At 42.7% G+C, this 26,412-nt stretch overlaps 1 protein-coding gene across 1 annotated transcript in view; it reads left to right on the top strand.

The window, feature by feature from the left end:
- Positions 1–26,367, top strand: part of Actr5 (actin related protein 5) — a 27,606-nt gene extending 1,239 nt beyond the window's left edge. Inside the window, exons 3-11 of the mRNA XM_015482209.2 lie at positions 4–152; positions 1,446–1,675; positions 3,771–3,940; positions 7,713–7,930; positions 9,073–9,255; positions 17,126–17,242; positions 17,924–18,063; positions 19,356–19,488; positions 22,842–26,367. Of these exons, the coding sequence (XP_015337695.1) occupies positions 4–152; positions 1,446–1,675; positions 3,771–3,940; positions 7,713–7,930; positions 9,073–9,255; positions 17,126–17,242; positions 17,924–18,063; positions 19,356–19,488; positions 22,842–23,084 (1,583 nt within the window). The 3' untranslated portion in view covers positions 23,085–26,367. The remainder of the gene's footprint in view (positions 1–3; positions 153–1,445; positions 1,676–3,770; positions 3,941–7,712; positions 7,931–9,072; positions 9,256–17,125; positions 17,243–17,923; positions 18,064–19,355; positions 19,489–22,841) is intronic.
- Positions 26,368–26,412: the final 45 nt, after the last annotated feature.

The following is a 26,412-nucleotide window of genomic DNA, read 5'->3' as shown; positions in this document are numbered from 1 at the left end:
GAGCGGGCCCGCAGGTGGGCAACGCGCTGGGCAGCCTGGAGCCGCTCCGCTGGATGCTGCGCTCGCCCTTCGACCGCAACGTGCCCGTCAACCTGGAGCTGCAGGAGCTGCTGCTGGACTACAGCTTCCAGCACCTGGGCGTCTCCTCACAGGTGCAAGCGGGGTGGGCTGGGCGTGAGGGAGGGATGACGTCTTGTCGGCTCACGCAGCTTTTCAGGAGGGAGTCGGGCTTCCAGTGGCTCTGATTATCTTCTGCTTAGTCGATCATGCTAAGTACTTAAAATGTGTGTGTCCTGCTTTAGGGTAGTGATCGAACAATGCCTTTTCTTTTCTTTTCCCATAGAATATACGTTAGGGCATATATGCTCGTGTCTGATTTATTTATGAATACGTACTGTGCACCAGCCCTGTGTCAGGCATTTTATTTTAGGCGTTTGGAATTCAACTGTGAACATCGCACAAAACTTTTAGTGCCAATGGAGCTAGTGTGGAAAAATACTAGTATGAAAAGACAGGCGTCAGTGCTGTGATAGAAGAAGATGAGGAGGTTACATTTTTTTCAATGTGTGGTTGGAGTAGGGACTCTTGGGGAAAGTATGTCTGAGCAAGGACTTGAAGGAGATAATTGAGGGAGCATGCCCTGTGAATATATGAAGGAAAAGTATCCCAGTTAGAGAGAATAGACAGTGAAAAGGCACTGAGTCGGAGTATGGTATAATCCTAATCGCAGGACTGCCGGAGTGAGGGGGCAAGTACCTGGAATAGGTACAACCAGGAAGAGGATGTCAGAGAAGTAGTGTGGGGACAAATTGCACACTTTATAGGTTTTTCCTCTCAGTGAATTGGGGAGCAGTTGCAAGGCATTAAGCAGAGGAGGGACACAATTTTTATCTAAAAAGGATCACTATAGCTGATGCAGAATGGACTGTCATGGAAACGGGGAGACCCCTTAGGAGACTTGGAATAAAGCAGATGAGGGATGGTGACAACTTAGATAAGTAGCAGGGGATGTGAAAAGAACCAGTTGGATAGAGGTATTTTGGATATAATCATTTAGTCAACATTATTTACTGACAGTTTGGATGAGTTTTCACTTAATAGCCTTAAGTTTCATATTTTCCAAAACTACTTCCAGTAGAGGCAAGAGATACACACACACACACACACACACACACACATATTTAAGTTGGACACAATACCTTTACTTATTTACTTTTATGTGGCGCTGAGGAGCGAACCCAGAACCTTGCACATGCCAGACATTTTACTACTGAGCCACAACCCCAGCCCAAGATTTTTTTTTTTTAATATTTGTTTCTGGTCAGGTTTTTGATTAGGGATCAAAAGTGAATTCTGCCCTGCACTAAGATTGTTTTTTTTTTTTTTAATGTTTTAAAGAGTATTATGTTATCACTCATTTTTTTCCCCCTTTTCTTTCAAACTAGGGTTGTGTGGATCATCCCATAGTTTTGACAGAAGCTGTGTGCAATCCTCTATATTCACGCCAAATGATGTCTGAACTCCTTTTTGAGTGCTACAGGATCCCCAAGGTTGCCTATGGAATAGACAGCCTCTTCAGCTTCTACCACAATAAGCCAAAGAACTCAGTTTCCTGTGGGCTCATCATTTCATCTGGATACCAGTGTACACATATTTTACCCATCTTAGAAGGAAGGTGGGTTGTGACTTTTGAGTGGTATTTTAAGAAGCATTCAGGGACCAAGGATGACTCAATGGTAGGGAGCTATGCCTAGCATGTATGAGGCCCTGGGTTTGATCCTCAGCTTTCCCCTGCCCAAAGCAGCTTTCAGTAAACATTTAGTGTTTACTGTAAAGTTGGAGTGGAAAGAGCATGTACTAGACTCTTGTCTATAAACTGAGCTGGGCTTAGCTCTGACCTACATCACTGTATGACCACGTCACTTTGCCTGACCTTTGTGACCTCCTGGAAGGAGTTGGAGGAGATGGTCTCTTAGGTCTAAACATAGTTCTAGAATTTTATAATTCTAATGGGAAGATAGTTAACATAGTATCTGTAGATAACAGGCACTCAATAAAAATGTTTTGAATAAATTATTTGAAAAAATTTTAATCAGACTAACTTTGTGTTATGTAGATACTTTTTAATTTAGACTTAAAAAATTTTAAACTCTTTGATCACTACTCATACCTTTCTGTTCGGTTATAGTACCTGATAGAGGCATTTATTAAAAATTTCTGAGTTGAATAAAAGACAAAGATAGTTTGTCTATTCCCACTTGATAGTTTGGCTTTCTTTCACTGTCCTATAAGAGATTAGGCCAGCTTTATGCTTCTCACATTGCGTAAGGAGTTGACACTATAGGGAAAGAGCCTTGGCCTTGGAGTTGAATGCCCGGGTTTGCAACCCTGCTAAGATAAGGTACTTAACATCTTTGTTTCCTCACATGTGAAATTGGAAAAAAAAAAAAAACTTTCTAGGCTTGATGAAATGAATGATATGGGTGGTGGTACTTTATAAATTGTAAAGCAGTCTGAATATTTAAGGCAAACAAATGCCATTGAGTTTATTGAGACCTATAGTGAGACTCTCGAAGTTTCCATGAAAATCTGTAAAACCAGAAGTAAGGCATTATCAGACTTCTCCAAAGTATGGAATTCTATAGTTTGTGTAAGCAGAATATGCAAAAATTAAAGAAACCATGTATATTCTATTGAGAGAAAATTATTTTATCTGAGAACTAAGGAATTTTCAGATTGGTGCATGGCCTGTTTTGTGCTGCCATCTCCTGGTGAAGTATGATTGAACAGCAGTGTTTGGATATGCAGCAAATTCCCAATGCTCTGCTACTCTCCCTTTCTTACATTAGGAGCCTAAAGTTGTTGTGTGAGGTGGTACACACCTGTAACATCCCAACTTGGGAGGCTGAGGCAGGAGGATCCCGGGTTTCAGGCCAGCTTAGCAACCCTGTCTCCCCCCAAAAAGGGTTGGGGATGTTGCTCAGTGATAGAGTGCCCCTGGTGTTCAATCCCCAGTACTGCATGAACCTTTGGTTCATGTAAAAGAGATCTGGCCCTTAGAAGATGCCAGTAAGCCTATAGGTGATTTATTATTTACTCTAATTGCATTAGTAGAAGTGGATTTTGTAGGGGAGGAGTTCTGGAAGGGCTTGTTAAAATATAGATTCCCAGGCCCACCCAAGAACGAATGGGCCTGGGAATCAGCATGTTTAACATTTTCCTAGCTAATTCTAGGATATGGTTCTAGGACCATAGTTTGGGAAATACATGATGAGTCACATAAAGGTCTGATTTTGGAGTGTGTGTTTTTTCTCTTAAACCCGTTTCCTTGTGAGTCTGGCCAGAAGTTAGATGGCCAGGTGTCTGGATGTGGAAATTTCTGTGTTGGTTAAGAGATTGGACTAAGAGGACTTGAGTCTCTTGCAATTGTAGGGGTTTTGTTTTTTTGGTATCAAGGATTAAACCCATGGACACTAAACCACTGAGCCATATCCCCAGCCTTTTTTTATCTTATGTAGAAACAGGGTTTTGCTGAGTTGCTTAGGATCTTGGTAAGTTGCTGCAGCTGGCTTTGAACTTTCTCTCCTCTTGTCTCACCCTCCTGAGCCACTGGGATTACAGGTGTGTGCCACCGTGCCCAGCAGCTGTAAAGTTTTATGCCACCCCCACTTTTCGTCCATTTCTTTGTCTTCATTAAATTATTCTATTTCCAAGATAGTTCATAGTCTCTTCTCTGTGTTGCCAAAAAATATATATTTTCTTGATTGTAGGCTAGATGCCAAAAACTGCAAACGCATCAATCTTGGAGGAAGCCAGGCAGCAGGTTACCTCCAGCGACTCCTCCAACTGAAGTATCCGGGGCACCTGGCGGCCATCACTCTCAGCCGCATGGAGGAGATCCTGCATGAGCACAGCTACATTGCTGAGGACTACGGGGAAGGTAAAGGAGAGGACTTTGCCCGCTGCAGCTTTTGGATGTTGGTGACCTTTGGAGTGTTCTAAGCTATTAAGATTCTTGCTTTCTTATGTTTTTACTCTTTATTTCTTTTAGCACTCCCTTTTTCTTTTGGCATTCACTTTCTTTTTTTTTTTTTGGCACTGGGTATTAAACACAGGGGCTCTTTACCACTGAGCTACATCCACAGCCCTTTTTATTTTTTGAGACAAGGTCTTGCTAAGTTGCTGGGGCTGGCCCTAGTTTGTGAACCTCCCACCTCAGCCTTCCAATTCAGTGGGATTACAGGCATGTACCACCACACCTAGTGTGTGGATGGGTTTTCTTGTTGACATTAAAGATCTTTTCTTCAGTTGACTACTACTACTAAGCTCCAGAAGGGCAAACACTGTCTTTAAAAGAAAACTAATTTTGGTGAAAACCACATAACGTAAAATTTACTATCTTAATCATTTTTAAGTGTGGAGTACAGTAGTGGCTAAGGGCTGTGTCTTCAAGTACCTGTTATTCCTGGGATAAAAGAAATTAGAGAAACACATATAAAAAGAAAGAATCTGTGGGGCTAGGCTGTAGCTCAATGGTAGAGTGTCTGTTTATCATGTGAGGCCCTGGGTTTAGTCCCAAGCAGCATAAACGCAGTCTGACAGAGAATTTGGGAGCACCCCCAGGCCAGAGAGGTGCTTGTCAGATGACACAGCTCTCTCTGCTTTTCCTTCTTTGTTCTCAAGGTGTTCTGGTATCAGCTTGTTTTGTAATTGACTTTTTTGGGGGGTGTATTCTGTACATTTAACACATCTATAGATCCACTATCACAATTGTGTATACTTTTTTCCCAAGAAACTCGCTCGGGCTTTCTCTTTATAAGTCATATTCTGTCCCCATCCCAAGCAGTTGCTCATCTGTTCTTTGTTAATGTAATTTTCATCTGTTCCAAATGTTATATAAATAGGATATGTAACTTTTTGAAACTTTCATTCAGTGTTATGCCATTGAGATTCATCCAAATTGTTGAGGATCTCAGTGGTTCTTTCCTTTTTATTGTGGAACTGTATTGTATTATATGGAGGGACTACAGTTTGTTTATCCATTCATCATGAATAGTCATTTGGGTTGTTTCCAGTTTTTGGTGGTTGTGGCTGGAGCTACTGTACATACTAATGTACGGGTACATGGTAAATGTATGTTTAACTTTAGAAGATTCAAAGCTGTTGAATTGTTTCTGCTTTAGACTGTTGATGTGGGGGATTATAATGATTGTGTTTGAATATGGAACATTCTTGTTGTTTTGGATAAACCTTCTTGTTCGTGTGTATTACTCTTTATGTGTATGTGTAGCTGAACTTGATTTGCTACTATTTTGTGAGGGATTTTTTGGTGTCTGTTTCATGGGGGACATTGGTATATGGTTTCTTGTGCTATTTTGGTGTTAAGGTGATGACTGGCCTTGTTCAGTGAGTTGAAAAGTGCTCTGCCTTTTACTACTCTCTGGAAAGATGGTGTAAATAATTGATGTTATGTTTTTTTCTTTAAATGTTTGGTAGACTTCTCTAGGAGAACCATTGAGTCTAAGGATTTCTTTTTACAAAGGCATTTAACTATGAATTCAATTTCTTTAATAGACACAGGACTATTTAGGTAACCTCATTGGTTTCTTCTATTTATTTTTTTTTTCTGCTTGATTCATTTTCCTCTTCTTCTTGAAACTTAAGATTGTTATGAGAATGTTCTTTTGAAAACAACCACCACCAAAACAAAAAAGCCTAGCATTTAATTCTGCAGTTTTCCCTCACAGCACTGCTTTTTACCTGTTTCCCACAAATTTTGATATATTTTCATTTTTATTGAATTATAATGTTTTCCAGTTTTCTTCAAGACTACTTCTTTAAGCAATTGATTAAATTTCTTTAAGCAATTGATTGCTTTATATATAGCATTTGGAGATTTTCCTATTATCTTTCTATGATTTATTTCTAGCTTAATTCTGTTATGATCAAAGTTCTTTGTCTAATATAGGTTAAATTTGCTTGTTTGATAACCCAGGGTCTGGTCAACTTTGGCAGAAGTTACTTTTTTGGGGGCGGGGGTGGTACTGGAAATTGAACCCAGGGGCATTAATCACCATATCCCCAACCCAATTTTTTTTTTTTTTTTTTTTTTTTAGTTGTAGATGGACTCAATACCTTTATTATGTGTATTTTTATGTAGTGCTGAGGATTGAACCCAGTGCCTCACATGTGCTAGGTGAGCACTCTACCATTGAGCTACAACCCCAGCCCTTCTTTATAATTTTTTATTTTGAGACAGGGTCTTGTTAAGTTGCTGAGGCTGGCTTTGCATTTGGGATCCTCCTGCCTCAGCCTTCTGAGCTGCTGGGATCATAGACGAGTGCCACAAAGCCCAGCTGGCATAAGTTCCTGAAAAGGATATGCATTCTGGAGAGTGTCCTGTGCTGTCACTTAGCTTCCGTTGGTTGAGGTGTTGCTCTGTTTTTCTGTATCTCTGTTTACTTCCCATTTATTAACTCTACAGATAATAGAGAAAAATGAATTGAAATCTCTGGGTGTACTTGTGGGTATTCCTTTTTCTCCCTTCAGTTCTGTCAAGTTTTGTTTTCAGGTATTTTACTCTTTTTTGGTAGGTGCATATTTAACAAACTTCTTGCCAAATTGACCTTTTATCATTATGTATTGTCCTTCTTTATCCTTGGCAATTGTGTTTGAAGTCTGCTTGAGCATTAATAAAGCCACGCCAGCTTTCTTTTGATTAGGGCTTGCATGGCACGTCTTTTTGTCCTTTAACTTTTAACCTATCAATATTGCTGTATTCAAAATAAAGTTTTTAGTAGTTAGATCATTTTTTAAAAGTCCATTATAGCCAAGCACAGTGGTGCTTGCCTGTAATCCCAGCAATTAGGGAGGCTGAGACAGAAGGATTTTGAGTTCATGGCCAACTGCAAGTTAGCCAGTCCCTATCTCAAAATAAGAAGGGTTGGGATGTAACTTAGTGGTATAGCACCCTGGGTTCAATCCCAGTACCAAAAAGAAAAAAATCTTTGTGTCAGATTTTTTACAATTTTTTTACAATTTATTATTCATATTTGGATTTAGGTTCACCATTTTATATTTTTAATATTGTTGTTCCCTCAATTTATTATTTGTTTCTCTCTCTTGCCTTTTAGGTTATTTGAACATTTTTAAATTCCATTTTAACTTTTCTGTTTTTTTTTCCTTTTTTACTGTATCTGTGGTTTTTTTTTAAGCAGTTTTTTGAGATTATTGTAAATTTAACTTTTCATGGCCTATTTAGAATTGATATTTGAAATGGAATGTAGAAATGTTAACACTAGATCATTGGTGCTGTCTTACACGTGTCCATCTGTATATGCCGGAAGCCCATCAGACAGTGATGTGATTTTTTTACTTTCAATTATCAAACCTAATTTAAAGAACTCAGGAGGAGATTAGTGTGTTGGGTTTAACCAGATTTTCATAATTTCCATCGCTGTTCTTTCATTCCTGATGTTCTAGGCTTCCTTCTGGTACAATTTCTATTTGAACAACATCACTTATCAGTTTTTTTAGAACAGGTCTGCTGGCAATATGTCCACATTTTATTGCAGCATGTAATTGATTGAGTGGATTCAGAGATTGGCTGGATGGTGTTTTCTCCGTCTTAACCTGCATCCGAAATCCTTGTGTTTTGATTTTTGTGTTGTTAGTGTTTCCATTTCATGACTTCTAAAATTCTTTTTTTAAAGAATTGCAAAAGTGGCAGTGCCCTGATTATTATGAGAACAATGTCCACAAGATGCAGCTTCCATTTTCCAGCAAGCTCCTGGGCAGCACTCTGACCGCTGAGGAGAAGCAGGAGAGGCGGCAGCAGCAGCTACGGCGGCTGCAGGAGCTCAATGCCCGACGGCGAGAGGAGAAGCTGCAGCTGGATCAGGAGCGACTGGACCGACTACTCTATGTTCAGGTGACAGCAGATGCTGGGATGGGTCTCTGGCCTCACTTACGAAGGTGGTCCCAAGGAATTTTCTCCTCTGAATTTTTCCTTAGCCATAAGTATGTTGATTAAGCTTGACATGATGATATACGCCTGTAATTTCAGTGACTTGGAAGGCTGAGGTAGGAGGATTACAAGTTTGAGGTCAACCTCAGCAATTTAATGAGGCCCCAAGCAACTTAGTGAGACCCTCAGAATTTAAAAAATAAAATTTAAAAAATAAATAAAAAGGGCTGGAGATGTGGCTCAGTGGCTAAGTACCTCAGGGGTACAATCACCAGTATTTAAAATAAAAGAAATTGATTATTGTAAGTCACTCTTGGGGTTAAGGAGGAGCCCAAGGGGATCATTAGAACTGAGATCATTAATACAGAGTCTAGTATGGCAATAGGTGTTTCTGAAAGAGTTGTTGACACCAGCTTCATTGATTTTTTTTTTTTTTTGCCTTATAATCTCCTTTAGATAGTTAGTTTGTTTATTTATTTTGGTACCGGAGATTAAACCCAAGGATGTTCTATCACTGAGCTACATCATCAGCTCTTTTTTGTATTTTTTATTTTGAGACAGGGTCTTGCTGATTTGTCCAGGTTGGCCTTAAACTTGTAATCCTCCTACCTCAGACTCCCAAGTCACTGGGATTACAGGCATGTGCCACTGTGCCCAGATAATTTGTTTTTTAACTTTTTAAGTGTAGTATGTATGATGCAATGTGCTCAGATCCTAAGTATGCATCTTGTTGAATTTTCTTGAAGTGATATGTGCCATGTATTTGCCCTCAAGTCAAGAAATAGCATCACCATCCTCCCTCATATCTCCTCTTCGCCAATAACTACCCCGTAAAGATGACAACATTTCTGACGTCTGTCACTATAGATTAGTTTAGTCTAGCCAGGCTTTGATCCTAGTCCAGAACAGCAGGGGAGGAGGGCAGCCATCTGAACCTTTTTTGGGGGAGCTGGAAGTGTAAGTCTGTGGAAGGCAGGCTAGGGGGACCTTGGGAACCTCCTCCTGCTGCAGTTCTTTCTACTTTCTACTTTCTTTGGCTTTTAAGCTACTTCTCTTTCCTTCCTTTTTGTGATTGCACTATGTGTATATGACTGTTCTGGTTTCAGGAACTTCTAGAGGATGGACAGATGGATCAGTTTCACAAAGCTCTGATAGAGCTGAACATGGACTCCCCAGAAGAGCTGCAGTCCTACATACAGAAGCTCAGTGCAGCAGTGGAGCAAGCGAAACAGAAAATCCTTCAAGCAGAAGTCAACCTCGAGGTGGACGTGGTGGACAGCAAGCCAGAGGTGACTGAAGGTCTTGAGAGGGAGACCCAGTGGGGTCATTTAGAGAGAGCAGCCCTCCTGAGAGGGAGGAATGCCTTAAGGCTGGTATCAAAGGCGTTGTGACTAGGTGTTGTGGGGGAGAGAGCAGCTCGATGAGGTGCATGGATGGAGGTAGCCATGGCAGATTTGTACCAGTGAAGTTCTGACCAGAGGGATCTCACCCCACGACGGGCAACAGAATGTGAACTACGAAGAACATTCACACCAGTTCTGTGTTGCTCCTTGAGCCTGAACCTATTTCTTTGTCATTTAACAGTACATCATGGTTGATTGTTCATTTACCTCTTTCCATCTTGATGTCAACTGAGAATAGGGCTCATGCTTTATACACAGTTTATGGATTTTTTTTAAAAGGTTATAGGCTGACACATCTTTTATTTATTTATTTATTTATTTAATGTGGTGCTAAGGATCGAACCCAGCACCTCACGCATGCTAGGCGAGTGCTTTACCTCAACCCCAGCCCAAGTTTATGGATTTTTTTTTTACAATAACTGGCAGATGTGCTGGATAAAACATTTACAGGTTGATTTAAATATATTTTTAGTTGTAGATGGACACAATGCCTTTATTTTATTCATTTATTTTTATGTGGTGCTGAGGATCAAACTCAGTGTCTTACATGTGCTAAGCTATAACCCCAGCCAAGATCATTTTTTAATTAGATACTAAAGACTAACTCTGAATAAGCTCTTTAATTTCCTTTTGCTCCTTTCTGTTCTCTGCCAGTGGACTGTTAATAGTAGGTGTTAGTGTGACCACAAGGGCAGGTAGAAGAACTGAGCTGAGGACCTGGGTAGCCCAGACCTGATACCTTGGGGCCTACATAGTGAAGGAACGGATAGCCTATATCAATTCAGCCCAGCAGTCACTGGCCGGGTCTCCTGTCTGTAGAACTGGAACAGAGTACTATTAAGTATATACAATATAACTGAATTTGTCATCCCTAGAATTCCAAAACAAAGGAACTTACTTATTATCTTATGACATGTTTGAGCAGGATTAACGAGAGTAGCTGTTGGTTTTTTGTTTTTAAATCAATCAGCTTTTTAAAAACTCTTGATTACTTGTGTTTTTAGAAACAGTACTGAAGAAAGATCTGAGTCAATGCCATTTGATGCCCTGTGTGGTGTGGTGCTCATCAGTGAGGTCACAGCCAACTTTGGCTCAGCAGGAAGCTTACTTTACTATAGTTTTTGCTCTTGGACTTGCATTCTCCCTCTGTTGATAGGCTGCAACTGAGGACTGAGCCAGCCGTGAGCATGCTTGCTTTATAGAGCACATCCTGAGCTAGGCTTCCTGGATCCCCCTCTCTGGTCACTACCATCTAGGGAAGGAAGGGCTTTGGCCTCATTCCTCCACCCGGATCAGCTTCTCTTGAATCACTGTGCCTTTTTGTTGCTTCCCCCAGATTTGACCTGTGGTTTAATGCAACCCAGATCCATGTTGTCTCTGTTAAGTGTTCATCCATATTTAGTCTTCCTCATGCTCAGCATATCAGTGGGACATAAGTGTCTTTTTATTAGAGAGGTGCCACAAAGCCACATGCAGGTGAGGAGTTTCAGATTTAAAAAGTTAAAAATGAACAGCTGTGAAAATGTGATTCCTGAGCAGTTGGGGGAACTGGGTTTTCCTTTTCTTTATTCCTTTTTCTGCATTTGTTACACGCTGTGATTCAGGTGCTCCTCTGTTCATTCACAGGTTCTTCCTATGTGCCCTATATACCTTTGTTCTGTGCTCTGGGGACACACATCAGAATGCTTTGGACTTGGGGAGATTTTGAAATGTTGTATTTCGAAAGAGCCTTCTCTATATAACAAATTTACTGAATTGCTGACACTGAAGCTTTAATGGTCAGTCAGCATTTATTGAGGGTGATTGTTAGTGACTAGAGTCAATTACAGTCAAATTCATGGGATAAATTTAGCTATGATTGGTTAACAAGTTCTACCTTCAAGAAAGTATTTTTCGACAATATAATTCACTTTGAATGAAGTGAATAGGTGGTGGATTGAAGTTCCTGTGAAACTCCACTTATGCAGTAATGGCTTTATATAACTGGGAATTTAAAACTTACACTGTTTCCCAACATCCATTTTTCCTACAGACCAATATGTTCTAGTTGTTTGTATTCTGAAACTATTCCTGTGAGAATGTTGTAAGGAGCAGGCTTTGTTAGTATTCTTAACGCAGTAGTTAAAGTAGAAGATGCTTACTTTTCTCAGCCACAGGCACAGCATTGGGGGGGGGTGTGTGTGCAGATTTAGAATGTCATCATTTGTTGGAAAACACAGTGGGGCCAATACAGAAAGTTCTCTGGCTTTACTAGCAGGATCAGAGTTGGTCCCTGTTGTTCCGCTGCTCAAGAAAATTCCAGGAAACCCTGCTGCTGCTTCTGAAATCCCTGGCAGACTATTAATCTATCTGGTTCCAAAGGAACAGTTGTGTTAGCCCTCCTGAAATACATAGTACATGTGGAGACCCTGGAGAATCTGAGTGGGGGGTGTAGTCAGCCAACAGGACTCTCCTCTGTGGGGTGCATGTTTGCATTGAAATTATTTATTATTTGTCTAGCTTGTTCCTTAGTTATTTTAAAACGCTTTTGTAAAGTATTAGCATTGACATNCCAGGATCATATGCAATTTGTTGCTGCTGATCCTCATAAGGTCCCTTTCCTAACAACATATCTAGATTTCTCTGAGGATAACCAGCTGCTGCATTTCGCCTAGCCGTCTCCTTGCAAAATTCCTCATTGGCAACCTTCCATAACAGGTATTGTCCTCCATTTAGCACAGCTTTACACATATTAGCCCAATCTGCTGGCGTCATGTTCAAGTTGTTAATGGATTCGACCATGCTTACAGTGAAGGGTGCTTGAGGACCATAGGTTGTTACAGCCTCTTTTAGCTGCTTCACTGTTTTGAAATTTAAAACTTGGTAAAATCGCTGCCCTCCTGCCTCAAATACAGGGCATGTTAATATTTGAGATCTTGTCTCAGGATCCCAACTATCAACTGCGGGGGTTGGGGACCTCCCAGCATATGGAGGTGGCCTTGTTAGTTGGACACTTACGTCCTCTGGTGATAGAAAGGTGTTAGTAGCAGTCTCCTGTTGTAACTTTCCCCCTGATGGCTTTTTCTGTTTTACACTTTCTTTCTCTGTCTGACTAGCTTGAGAGGCCTTCTCTTTTACTTGAATCTTTTCCTCTGTCTGACTAACTTGAGAGACCTTCTCTTTTACTTGAATCATTATGTCTTCTTCTTCCTCTACCATTGTCTGAACTGAAGGCTTTGGACTAAGCAAACAAGATATGAACGTCCACAATGGCAATGTGCCAACTGGCAGAGTCCCTGGGCTTTTCTTTTCTATTCTTTTTAAATCTTCACCATGATGGTTCCATTGTGATATATTTAACAACTCCTCCTTAAAAAGCCATGGGCTACATTTTTGTATTGTATCAACGTATGCCCTGATTGTTCTTGATTTTACTGAGATGCCTCCTTCCTCTAACAATTTACTTAACACTCTTTCAGTTTGTTTTTTACTAATTTCTGATCCCGTATTTCTACTATAATACAACCCAACAAGATGACGCCAAACAAAACTGAAACAGAGTGAAACAAAATTGAAACAACACAAAATCATTATAATAGCCTCCTGAAGTGTCCATCCGTCCTTTCTACCTATCTGTTCCTCAGATGTGAGCGGTTTTTCTTCCATCTTACACATCTCCAGGGACAGGCAACTTAAAACAAAAGTGAAACAAAATAACAAAAGAAGAATCTTAAAATGGCTACCCATCCTCTTGCCCTGCCCTCAGGGGCGAGCAGTTCACTTACCCTCAGTCGCTCCCCGTGCGAGCCACCAAATGCCGCAGTCTGGCTGGGCACAATCAGGAGCCACTTGTCAAAAGAAACTAACTTTATTTTTAGAACCACACACGCCAAACAAAACAGCCTCTCAGGAAAAACCCTCAGAGCCTCAACTGCCACCACCAGCTTTCCACAAGCCTCTCTCTCCCACACAAGCTTCTCTCCACCTCCCACAATCCTCCTGCTCTTGAGGCCGATTGGCTGGGTCACGTGGGCGGAGCCAAAAAAGTCCCCCAATGAGCAGCTCCGTGGTCTGAAAGGGCAGGGAAACAGCCCAATGAGCATCACCGCAGAGGAGCCAATCAGCTAGATGTTGCTGGGGCCGCTGTGAGCCAATCATCAGCCGGCAGCTGGAAGTTTGCTGGGGCCCCTTCAGCTGTGGCTCTCAACACATAGTACATGTGGAGACCCTGGAGAATCTGAGCGGGGGGTGTAGTCAGCCAACAGGACTCTCCTCTGTGGGGTGCATGTTTGCATTGAAATTACTAGCTTGGTTCCTCTCTGAATTGTATGAATTAGCATAAAGAAATTTTTTAAACCACTTTTAGTGAAGCTAATAAGTTTTATTTGTAAGGTGACGTGCTTTGAATGTAGCTGGAAAAAGGTAAATGATGCTGTTTTTCTTGTAACTGAAGAAGTCTTTTGAAACCCAAAATTTTATAGTCTTTGTTCTGGGGGAATTTGAAGGTGGGCGCTACCACCTAGTGTATGCCAGGCATCAGGAATGCAGAGGTGATTAAGATAAGGTTCCTAAAAAGACAAAAAATATAAGGTTTCTGCCCTTCTGAGTGCCTCAAAGGAAGGGCAGAGAGCACAGAACAGAGAGCTTTCCAGGACTCAGCTGAGGAGAACACTCTGCTGGGAGGGAGAGAAGAGTGCGGGGAATGCCAGCTCTCTGTTTGAGACAAAACCTGCAGAGAATAGGGAAATCAGAGAGGTTCGTAGAGTTTTAAGATCACAGATGGTCAGCCTGACCTCAGATGGAAGATGGTTCCTTTATCCTTTGGTGGAAGGATGAAAGGACAAGAAAAAAGAAAAGGAGGTCAAATGGAGAATAAGTAGGAAGTTCAGTTTTTAAAGCAACAAAAAGGATCTGCTAATAATCTCAGGACTGATACTAGGAAGGGGACTGAAGAGGAGAGTGTTGGAAGGGTCTGGGACAATGGCTGTGAGCACTGCACCAGGAAGCTGGGAGGTAATGGAGGGTTCCTAGTGGCTGTCTAGGGCTTTCTGTATTCCTGCACCACTGAAGCATGGCTCACTTATCTGTTGCTGTAAACTTAATAGTGTAAGACAACTACCATTCATTTGTCCTCGCGGGTTTAATGGGTCAGGGATTCTGGAAGAGTAGATCAGATCTGCTCTGTGATGCCTGGGCTGGGAAGACATGAAAAATTGGGGATAGAGTCACCTGGAGGGTTTTTCACTTAACTGTCTAGCATCTGGCCTGGGGCAACTCCCAAGACAGGGTTCAGAAAAGACTGTTGACCCCAACTCCAGACAGGGCCTCTTGCAGCGAGGGGTGACTGGCTTCCAAGAAGAAGCTTCCATGAGATGTGTTCATGGTGCACACACTTCAGGGAGTGAAGGTGGAAGGAAGCTGCATGCATTCATCACTTCCTGTCATGACTGTGCTGGAGAAGTCACTTGACATTATTTGCATCAGTTTCTGTTGGAGTCCTCCTGAACTCCTGCTGAGACTACCTCTTTTTTGTCGGGGAGGGTCCCCTTTATGGGGCATGGGTAGTAGAGTGGAACCCCCCAGTACTTGCTACTATTGGGGGGGAGGTCTCAAGTTTTGTCTGTCATTATTTTAAATATACAGCATTTGTGTGTCTCCATTCTACTAATACAACTGAATTGTTGAAGGGGCCAGATGAGTGCTTAAAAGAAAGGAAAGAAGGATTTTTCTGAACAGGAGCTTGTTCTTTATATCGTACTGCTTCCTGGTTCCTGGGTGCCTCAAATGGAAGAGAACTTCGGTGATCCACTTTTGATCTTTGTGGGATCCCCTGTGTCATTTCTCAGAGCTGGGTTAATGCTCCAGAGTAGGCATAGGCACTCCCAGGGCTTGCTCAGCATCTTACAGATTACAAACTATGTAGTCAAATGGAATGTTCCTCTTGCTTGGGCAAAGGAGCATGTCATTTAGGTCAGCTAGACTTGCTGGGCAGGTGAGACTTCTTGCTCATCTCTTTTTTTATTATCCACTCTGGCCTCAAGCTAGGTCTTTTCCTATTCCTAAAGCCTTAGTTGATTTCCTTACACTCAAGACTCCTGATTTATAGAATTTCAGCTGAAGGCAGAACAAAGCTTTGGAGCTGAGCCATTCTCTCCCCTACCATGTTTCCACCACTTATGTGAGTTACTTCTGCCTGAGCCACAGCTTCCTGACCCATGAGCTGACCCATGACCTCCTTCACTGAGACCCAGAGGCTTTGTCCATAACCTACCTCCTGTCCTCCCTGAATAACCTCTTTGTAAACTAGGTTTCTCATCAGGTCCTTTGGTCTCCGATGAAGTACTATTTTTCCTTTGTAGGATTTACACTCAAGCCTGGGAAATGCCCCTTATACATGGTCAAATCATTTAAATTGAACAGAATCAGGAACACATTGTTGTGCATTTTGTTTGCCACATATGCCGTGTGATTTTGGGCGTGTGAGTGTGGGGGGTAGTATTGAGGGACATTGCCAATTTGCTAGTCTACATTTGCAATATATGTGCACAGGACGTAGAGGATTATGTTTAAGTTCTCTGAATTGTGTTGGTAATTCACATATTCCATAGATTCTGAGAAAAAGGAGGGACTTGGAACACAAATTAAGTGTGGAATCTTCTTTCAGGCTCTTGTGGCTGTTGGTTACTGGATTTGCTAGAGCCCTCCCCAGACACCACCTTGTAAGTCAGCCTGCTCTGCACCCACCAACATCGATAGAGCATTTTTCTCTGGGATGCAACAAGATATTTCTTCCTCTAATTTCTATCCTTTGAGGTTAGAGGAGGAAGACTTACCTGCCTTTCACATGGCAGAATGACATATGACTGAAGACATCTTGTGGGACCACTACCTCCACCCTTTTCTCCAGGTTAAAATGAAAACAAAAGTGCCGTGACCCCTCCTTTGGGAATGGTGTCAGCACGCCCAGGCCCCACTCAAGTCATTGTCATTGAAGAGAAAAGCTTGTGCTGCAGGACTTCACAGATAGGAAGCCTTTGCTCACATCTCCAGTCCAGAGGGACCTGCCATTAAGGGACTAATTGTTAAGCCCATTAATGTCGGCACATGTATTTATTAATTTGAGCCAGGCCTTGTGCATGCGGGTGATCCTAGTGACTTAGGAGGTTGAGGCAGGAGGTTCACAAGTTTTAAGGCCAACCTCAAGCAACTTACTGATACTCTGTCTCAGAATTTAAAAATTGAGAAAAAGGGCTGGGGATGTAACTCAGTGGTAGAGCACTTGCCTAGCTTGCGCACAGCTCCATAGTACCATAGGTAGGTAGGTAGGTAGGTAGGTAGGTAGGTAGATAGATAGATAGATAGATTGATTGATTGATTACCATTTGTTGGTAGCCTAGCTGCTTTGGAGGACACCCCTTATCACACTGTGCTGCCCCATAGCTGTGTGTATGATGGTGTGACTGATGCAAGCAGCATATCTTCAGGGGCATCAGCCTGAAGCTGGTGCTATTAGAAAGCTTCAGAGAAGGCAGGAGACAAGGCTTGTATAAGTAGGAGAGGCAGACAATGAAAGCAAAGCCCATTGTTGGCTTTGCAATTTGTTCATGTGTATTCTTTTGTTCAAATAGCGTAGAAAAATGTTCATAGTTTTGACATAGGCTTTTGGAACATTGGGCAAGATTCTAGTTCTTTTTTGTGACAGTGAACTCATAGAATGGGCTTGCTGGAGATATTGGTTCTGATTTGTTTTGTTTGTGCTATTCTGTTTCGTCCTCAGACCCCTGACCTGGAGCCACTGGAGCCATCTCTAGAAGATGTGGAAAGCATGAATGATTTTGAGCCCTTGTTTTCAGAGGAAGCACCAGAAGTGGAGAAACCTGTCACCACTGTCCAGGTTTGACGCCTGCCTCCATGTCCTTGTGTACACTGAAACTGTTGACACAAAGGCCAGTTTGCTTCTTAGTGATACATGTATTTTGAAGTCCCAATTTTTCTTTTTAGAGAAGGGGACATCGGTGCTTACCACATCAGTCAGGGTTTTTTTCCCCCCAGTACTGACTGAGGTTCCAGCACCAGTCTGTGAGAAAGGATAGGCCAGTAACTGGAGGTCTGTAAACTGGCTTTTGATGGTTTCATCTACATTTAAGCCAGTGTTGGAATAGTGGATCCTCTTTAGGGTCTACATTTCTGTCATTACAGTGACACCTGGATAAACTGGCTCATCTGAGGCCCCCCGGGAGGGAGTGTTCTTTTTGTGCAGGGACTGAAACACATAAGCAGGCCCTGGGTGGAGCTGTGGTTTTCTCTGCTAGGCCTTTCATGCCACCCTCCCTTCACTGCCATGCTCCCTGCAACTCAGGGACCATGGCACAGTGCAGTGTGTAGGAATTGTAGTTCAGAGGTTGAAAGAAAGTAGAAAACTGGACCTTCATGTCAGGAGAGTTGGAGAGCCGCTGCTGTGCCATGCACAGAGGACAGAAACTACACTGGAATAAGAGGTGCAGGTGAGGAAACTGGCAACTGGGACGTTGTCATCATGGCCTAAAAATCTCTCTTAAACCTTGGGTTTTTAAAGCCCATGTTTAACTTGGCAGCATATCATCAGCTGTTTGTTGGGACAGAAAGAATCCGGGCTCCAGAAATTATTTTCCAGCCCTCGCTCATAGGAGAAGAGCAGGCGGGAATAGCGGAGACGCTTCAGTACATTCTGGACAGGTAAGATGGTGACACTTGTTTTCTTGAGCCATTTTCTTTCTTTTCTTTTTTTTTTCAATTATCATTTATTTATTTTTATGTGGTGTTAAAGACCGAACCCAGTGCCTCACACGTGCTAGGCAAGCACTCTGCCACTGAGCTACAGCCGTAGCCCTCCTTGGGTTTTGAGTTGGAGAGATGGTGGTTGAGCCCTGGGAAATGCGCTTGTTCTTGGTGTTGTTCACTTGCTGTGCTGTCACTAGGCCTGTGACTGGCCTGTCACATGCCTGTGCCTGCGTGGGCTCTATGATTGTGTTCTGAACATGTAAATGCTCAGCTCATGTGAGGAGCGAGAAGAACTCCTTTAGATCAGCACAGTGTGGTAATGTGCACTGGCTTTCATAGGAAACTTCACAATCCTGAAGACTGGAGATTTTAAATCACCCCAAAAATATTGCAGTGCCTATGAAGGATTTTTTTTCCTCCCTGTGGACATTGCATTTATACCAGAGTTTACATTTCCAAAGTGGGCCTCCCTCCACCCACTTCCAAAGGCGTTTTCCTGCAGTGTGAGTTTCCATGACTCAAGTTGCACAAGTAGGGAATGTAATTTGTAGTTTGTGGGCTGTTTTTGGTATAACAGGATGGAAAAGTGCACCCGCAATGAAAAAATGGAAAAGCACTTCTGCCGTTACTCTGAGTGGCTTTGAGCTATATGTCTTAATGATGGGTGGGAAAGTAATCAAAAGTGAATAACAAAAAGAGGTTATTAAAAAACAAAAACACCCCACACCTCCCAAAAAAACAGGTGTCGGGGTGCTTGCCTGTAGTCCCGGCTGCTCATTTGGCTGAGGCCTGGGCTGCATAGCAAGACCGTGCCTCAAAAAGAAAACAAAATGAACCAATGAAAAAAGGGACAGATGGAGAGATGAGTCCTAAACCCCAGGGAGAGGAGCTTTGGGGATGACAAAATGTTCCATGTCTTGATTGGAGTGATGGCTACGGGAGTACATAAATTTGTTAGCCTTTATAAGAGAATATGTAAATTAATCTTCAGTAAAGTTGATTTTTAGAAAAACGTATTACAAAAGCACAAAAGATTTAATCATGTTAAAGATATGAGTGGAACATTCAAAGTAAGGTTTTGGAAACATTGGGCTGACATTGTAGAGTGACATGAATGAAAAATAACAGTTTTGGTTTTATATATCTTAACTTTTCAAGCAGCTGTTTTCTGTTTCTCACCAAGAGCTTGCATTTCCACATTCCTAGTCTCTTGGAACATTTAAATTGGAGGGTCGTTTCTCTCCTAGGTACCCAAAGGAAGTTCAGGAGAGACTGGTCCAGAACATTTTTCTCACTGGTGGGAATGTGATGTATCCTGGGATGAAAGCCAGAATGGAGAAGGAACTGCTGGAGATGAGACCCTTTCAGTCTTCTTTCCAGGTACTATTTGTTTAAGCTGTTTGGAAAAATAGCATTAATTATTTTCTGATTGCAAAAGTAAAAGTTAAGGGAGAAAAATGGCTGTATAATTCTATCATCAGCAGTATCCACTATTGACATTTTTGTGACTTTTATTCTGGTCTTTAATCTACGTTTAATTTTTAAAGCAGAATGAGAAACAATTCTCTGTATACTGTTTGTTTTTTTTTTAATTGAAAAAGGAAGACATGCACATAATTAAATTCAAAGATGTCAGAACACAGGTGAGAATAAGTCATTCTCCCTGCCTGAAGGAGATTGCCTTTCATAAATTTCCTGCACTTATGTGTATTGCTTTGTTACCTGAATTTCCCTAACCTATCATAAACATTTTCCCATGTCATTATTCTTCTAAAGTACTATATTTTATGGCTGTCATATAAATGAGTGCCCCACAGTTGTCCTACCAAATCCTTGATCATCAAGTAACATAGTCTGAGCCCCCATCCTGGACCAGGCACTGTAGGGATGCTGGGATATCCTGGACACAGCCTGCAGTTGCAAGGAATTCACTATCTGAGGGTGGCAGTCAAGTAAATGAGCCATAATAACCTGGAGTGGAATGGACAGACAAGTATGGGCACCTAGAAGTTTCCATTGGTGTTCAGGGAAGGCTCCATGGAACTGAATCTTTTAAGGATGTAAATGTGTTTGCTGTCTGTGTAACGTGGTGTGGGGTAGCTTGGCAAGATCATTCCCGAGAGAAGGACTAGCATGCCCAAAGGTGCAGGGGCAAAAGTTTATTGAGGGAAGGAGAAGTAACAGTGTGGCTAGAGCATATGGCTGCTAAAAAGGAACGCAGGCAGAGAGGAAGAGAAGTCAGCAGGCCCGCAGGATGCAGGACCTGTGCATCCTACTAAGAAGGTCGGCCTTCATCTGTGATGCAGGTAGTTTGTTCTTCAGATAAGCCTTGTTTTCCTGCCTTGGACCCGTTGCATCTAATGGTTCCCTTTACATTGAACACTCTCCAGCTCATTGCTATTCTCTCTTGGTTGCTGGTTTATATGTCATTTCCTCCAGGGAGCCTTCCCTGTCAATAGCCCTTGCCAAACTCACCTCCAACAGGGAAGGGACAGTGTCTGCCTTTTGATAGGTGTTTCCAGCCCTTGACAGACTGTTGCTTGGTAGCTTCACAGAAAATAAGAAGGCATTGCCAGAGGGAGAGGAAAGGGGATTGACTTGAGAAAGATAAGGGGATGAAGTGATCAGAACTGATTGTGGATTTGGGGGAGAAGTGGGATTTAAGACAACTCCCCAAGTTTTATGTGGAGCCACTAGTTTGATAAATAGGACGTTCATTGGACTAGGAACGATGGGAGGAAGAAGAGGCTTGAAAGGGAGGAAACTGCATTCTGTTTCCAGGGTGGGTCAAGCTTCCAGTGGGACACACAGAAAGAGCTGGCCATAGCTAGTGAGTGAGTGCTCAGGAGAAAGATAGCAGGGTACACTCAGGGAGCCCAGGGCACTGTTGGGGAGAGGAGGTGAAGTCAAGGATCAAGTGCTAAATCACAGCAGCCTTTGAGGGCAGTAGAACACAACAGACACTTAGGAAAGACATCCCAAGAGGCAGGAGGACAGAAGGGGCAACATCACTGAAGATAAGGGCAGCATTCTGAAATGTGAGCAGGGGCTTGACTCAGTGCTGGCTTCCCATCTGTGGTAAAGTGATTGAGAAAAACCTCATGGGATTTTAAAGATCTCTTGCTTGGCAAGCCCAGAGCCTTTCCTATGGTTACTTTGTAAGCACTGGTTGTAGGAATGTGGCTGCCAGCTCTCCCCCAGCCTTATATAGAGCTGTTCTGGTGTCATGGTCCACCCCCTCTCCTCTGCCCACCTCCGCCACTCCCTTTTGCATTGCTAATGTAGCCAGTGTGTGTCATGCTGTCACTAGCCCATCAATTCTAAGTGCAGATGATGTGTACAGCAGTGCCCCGAATATAAGTACTGTTAGACCCTGCGTGATTTTTAGAAGATGGAGGACTTCAAAATGTGTATTTACTTATTTCCTTAAAAAAATAATTTCTGGATCTGGGGGTGTAGCTCAGTATTAGGGCACTTGCCTGTAAGGCCCTGGGGTTCCATCCCCAGCACTATAAAAAAAGAGAGAAAGAGAAAGAATTCTTAAATAGCAAAATATTTTAAAACATTACTGAGATATCAGACTTTTTCATAAGACAAAATAAAAGCAGAGAAAAAGGTTATTTTAGATACAGTTTCTCTGAACAAAATTACTTATATGTATATTTTCAGGTCATTTTCTTATCATTTGTATTATTTTATTTTAAAAAAAACACCACTAATAGCTTGTTTTGTAACTCATATAGTGTTTTTCACTTTCAAACTATTATGATAGTTTTTCCTTTATCAAAGTATCCCTTTTATGGCTGTAATATTCTATTAACGGTAGATCTTGCTACATTTCTTACTAGTGATAATGATAGCTACCCTTAATTCAGTATTCTACAAGACAGAATACCAAGCACCCTGTACTCATTCTCACCAGCTTTTCCTAAGCCAGAGCAGCAGAGGCTCTTGTCCAATCTTACAAAAATGTTACTTTTCACAAGTCCCTTGCCTCTGTGGCAGCCTGGGCAGTCAGACTCTGAGCCCAAACGTCTCTTGTCCCATCCTTCTCTCTCTGTGCATGCTGATCCTGCTTCATGTGGCCTGGCCCTCCAGAAGTTCTGAAACACTGCCACATCATGGAACTCCTGGGGTTGGGGAGAGAGGAGGAGAGAGGATGGTGGGAAAGGAGGCAGACAGTTCCAGAAATTTATTTCCCAATTTATTTCCCTAAATGGTCAGGTCAGGCTAGCTGAGGACCCTCACAGAGCTGCCGACCCCCAGCCGCACTCTGACACGAGCAATCGGAACTGAGCATTGGCAGCATCACAAAGAACACCCTGGTTACCTGCTCAGCAGTCATTTTTCCCATGACTCTCACTGCTGTGGCCAGCCTTGTACCAGCCTCCACCTCACCTCTGTCCTGGCAGCTTGTGATTGACAACAGTGTGAAGCAGGAGGCTGGCCAGCTGATCCCTCTGACCCAGAGTGGCAGGCTTTGCCTTGGTAAAGGACTGCCTGTTCTGTGAGTTGGGCCCCATGCCCTGTGTCATCTTGTGCACTCTTGGAGAATCTGGGTGCTTCAGTTCAGCTTTGCTTGGAAGGTACAGAGGTAGGGGGAGTTGGGGCCTCCTGTACATGTTTCTGAGGACACACAGGACTGTGGGACTGTAGCTGAGCCTGCTGCAGTCACACTGGGAGCCTGAGCCTGCTGGAGGCATCTTTCTAGTGAGCATTACGTCTCATTTCAGGTTCAGCTTGCCTCGAACCCCGTGCTGGATGCCTGGTATGGTGCTCGTGACTGGGCTTTGGACCACATGGACGACGATGAAGCCTGGATCACCAGGAAGGACTATGAAGAAAAGGGAGGAGAGTACTTCAAGGAGCACTGTGCCTCCAACATCTATGTCCCCATTCGCCTGCCCAAGCAGGCCTCGCGTACCTCAGAATCCCAGGCAGCAGGCAAAGGCTCAGGAGCCAACGAGCAGGCCTAGCAGAGGGCCCTCCAGAGAGAGAGCTCCGCACACATGGCCTTTGGCAGTGTGATGGGACAAGGACTGTGCTAGATGTATTTGGCTGCAAACTGAATTTCTCCCAGGGAGAACAGACATAAGAGCAGCAGGATCATCTTGTACAGAGTTTCGTTTACCGGGGGCTACTGCAGCGTGGAAAGTCTGAGTGGCCAAGTGGCATCTGGAAGCTGGTACCAAGTTTTGTCGGCAGCTTCCAGCGAGCAATGAATGAAGACATGGAGGCCAGGGTGTACAAAGAGCACTAGACTTATTTCTTACTGCATTTTCAAGCCTTTTTTGTTTTAAAAAAAAGTTATGAAGTTTTATCAGTGTATTTTTTCCTACCGTATTTATTCAGAAATTGTGTGATTGCCCAGAGGGGAAGGTCCTTCATATATTAAAAGCTGATATTTATATTAAAGAAGCAAGTGGTCACTTTGAAATCTCAGGAGCTGGAAATATTTGCCGCCTCCTATTATTTCCCCTTTAAATAAGAAACAGAGGAAAGGAGAGGGTCACCACCACCTTGTGCAAAAGTCACTCTGCTAGCTAAGGACCTGCTTGGTGCCCTCTTGTGAGTGAACGGAAATAGAGCTAGTGGCTCAACTTTTATTCATACTTTGTTTGTTGGAGACTTTTCTACTACATGAGACCTTTCTACAAAAATTTTATTTCTATCCCTGAGTTTGTTGGCTCCTTAATGTTTTTAAGTCTCTCTGAAAGAAATCGACTGAAAAAGGTAGATCCTGTAGCCTTTATCCTGCCACAATCTCACTTTCCCTGAGCTTTGGTGAGTCTTGTAGTAGGAGAATCTGAGACATCTCATTTGTTACATAGTGAATGGACAAATAACCCCTCTTTTATGGAGATTGCTTGTTGGGAGTTCTAACTCATCAAGAATTAAGCCCAGAAAAGCTCCTGAGCTGCTAATATCGTTGTCACAGAACCTGTGCATTTGGATCCCATGGTGCCCCAGCCTGCCTGCTGATGAGGCTGCTTTAGAATCTGGATCCAGCTCTCGAGGGTTTAGAAACTCAGACCAGGAGGGAGCTGTGGTGGTGGAGGAGGAGGTAGGAGACTCAAGCGGACCCAATAATTTTCAAGGCATGGTCCAGTGAGCCACTGGCCATTGTGGCTGGGCCCAAGGACTGATGAGATGGCAGGAAACATGAATTTTGAGTGGGCTTGGGATAGATGTGAAGAAAGCAGGACTGATCTTAGCTGGGCAAGAAGGGCTGGGGCAGGGGTTCAGTAGAAGAGCTCTTGTCTAGAATGTTTAAGGCCTGGTTGGATCCCCGCACCACAGACACAATGCAACAGTAACAAAACCCCAGTCTGAAAGGCAGTGGTGGGGTCAAAGGACTGCCTTGGAGGTCATGTCCTCATGGAGAAAGACCCTGGGCAGGTCTTTCTCAATTAGGCACTTTGTGACCAAACAAGCTAGCAAGCTGGATGTGCTCATTCTCGCAGGTGATACACTGATATACACAGGAAAGTTGGGGGCCGTGGTGAGGGTCAGGCCAAGGGGCTGAGCCTTGAGCTGTCCGGTTTCTTCTTTCTTTGAGCATGCCAGGCTTTCTGTGACCAGCTTTGCACATGCAGCCTTCCTCATTCTTTCCCAGCACACTAGGTTTTGGTACCCCAGGGGTTTCCTCAGCCCCTTGCACAAGCCACCAGCCAGACGTTCACCACCTAGCTGTGCTTTAGGCCCAGGTGGTTTTTTTTACACTGTTATGTGTTCCTCAAGAGAAGGAACAGAAACACACTACATCAAACAGAAAAAATTAAAATACATAATTTTAATACAAATAATCTATTTTTAATTTTTTCATGTTTTTATGTATTTGGGGCATTAATTCCTTATCAAATACATCAGTTCATAGACTACCCTTTCATTCTCTTTATTCCCTTTTACTAGGCAGAGTTTTTTTTCTGTTTGATGTAGTCTGTTTCTGTTTTTGATTAAGCTTGAAGTATCCAGAGCCCAGAGTTGCATCTGAAGGGTACTGGGGACTGCAGGGAATATGGCCATGGTGACGCCTTGATTTGGGGCCTTGGCCTCCAAAACTGTGCAAGTATAAATAAATATCTGTTGTTTTGAGCCCCAAGTCTGTGGTAGCTAGAACAGCAGTCCTTGGAAACAAGTATAGATGGCCAGGTTCAGTCCAGGAGTGAGTCTGAGACAGGTAGGAAGTAGTTAGCCACAGGGGAAGGAGCAACTTGCCCATGAGTTGGAGGAATCCCAGCATAGCAGAACTCGGAACATCAGCAGAGGTTTCCCCCAGGAAAGCGGAGAAGCAGAGGGGAAGGGGCTTGGAACAGTTCCCCTCTTCCCCATCTCTCCAGCCCCAGCAGTCACGGTCTACTCTCTGCTTCTATGAGCTAGACTCAGATACCTCATAAGAGTGGAGTGAACCATGCAGATTTGTCCTGTGGCTGGCTTGTTTCACTAAATGTCCTCCAAGTCCTTCCCTGTTGTCACCAGTGGCAAGATTTCCTTTTCTATAACTGGAAAGTGTTAGTATGTTTTTACCATGTTTTTATCAGTTCGTCTGTTAGACATTTAAGTTGCTTCTGTGTCTTGGCTGTTGTGACCAATGCTGCACTGAACATGGAAGTTCAGATTCTTCTGAAATCCTGATTTCATTCTTTTGGATTTATACCAAGAAGTGGGGTTGCTGGGTCCTGTGGGTTCTATTTTTAATTTTTTCAAGGAAATGCCATACTGTCTTTCATAGCAGTTGCACCATTTTATGTTCCTACCAACAGTACACAGGGTTCCAATTTCTCCACAACCTCACCAGTTCTTGCTATTTCATGGCTTCATTTGTTTTATGTAGTAGCCAGACTAATGGATTTTGATAAGAATTGCCCTGATGATTAGTGATATGTATCTGTTGGCCATTTGTAGGTCTTCTTCAGAAAAAGGTATTCAAGTCCTTTGTCCATCTTTTAATTGGGTTTTTGTTTTTGTTATTGGAGTTTTTATGTATTTGGGGCATTAATTCCTTATCAAATACATCAGTTCATAGATTACCCTTTCATTCTCTTTATTCCCTTTTACTAGGCAGAGTTTTTTTCTGTTTGATGTAGTCTGTTTCTGTTTTTGCCTTTGTTGCCTATGCTTTCTTTGAGTCTTAGCCAAGGAATCACTGCCATATCTGATGTCACAAATGTTTTTCTTCATGTTTTCTTCTAGGCATTTTATGCTTTCAGTTCATAGGTTTAGGTCTTAACATAAATAAATTTATATTATTATACAATATATACCGTGTGACTTTATGTTATATATGCATATATGACTGTGTGT

The sequence above is a fragment of the Marmota marmota genome, unplaced genomic scaffold, assembly GCF_001458135.2.
Source record: "Marmota marmota marmota unplaced genomic scaffold, marMar, whole genome shotgun sequence".
In the NCBI taxonomy this organism is placed as follows: Eukaryota; Metazoa; Chordata; class Mammalia; order Rodentia; family Sciuridae; genus Marmota; species Marmota marmota.
This window is presented reverse-complemented; position numbering and strand designations above follow the sequence as displayed.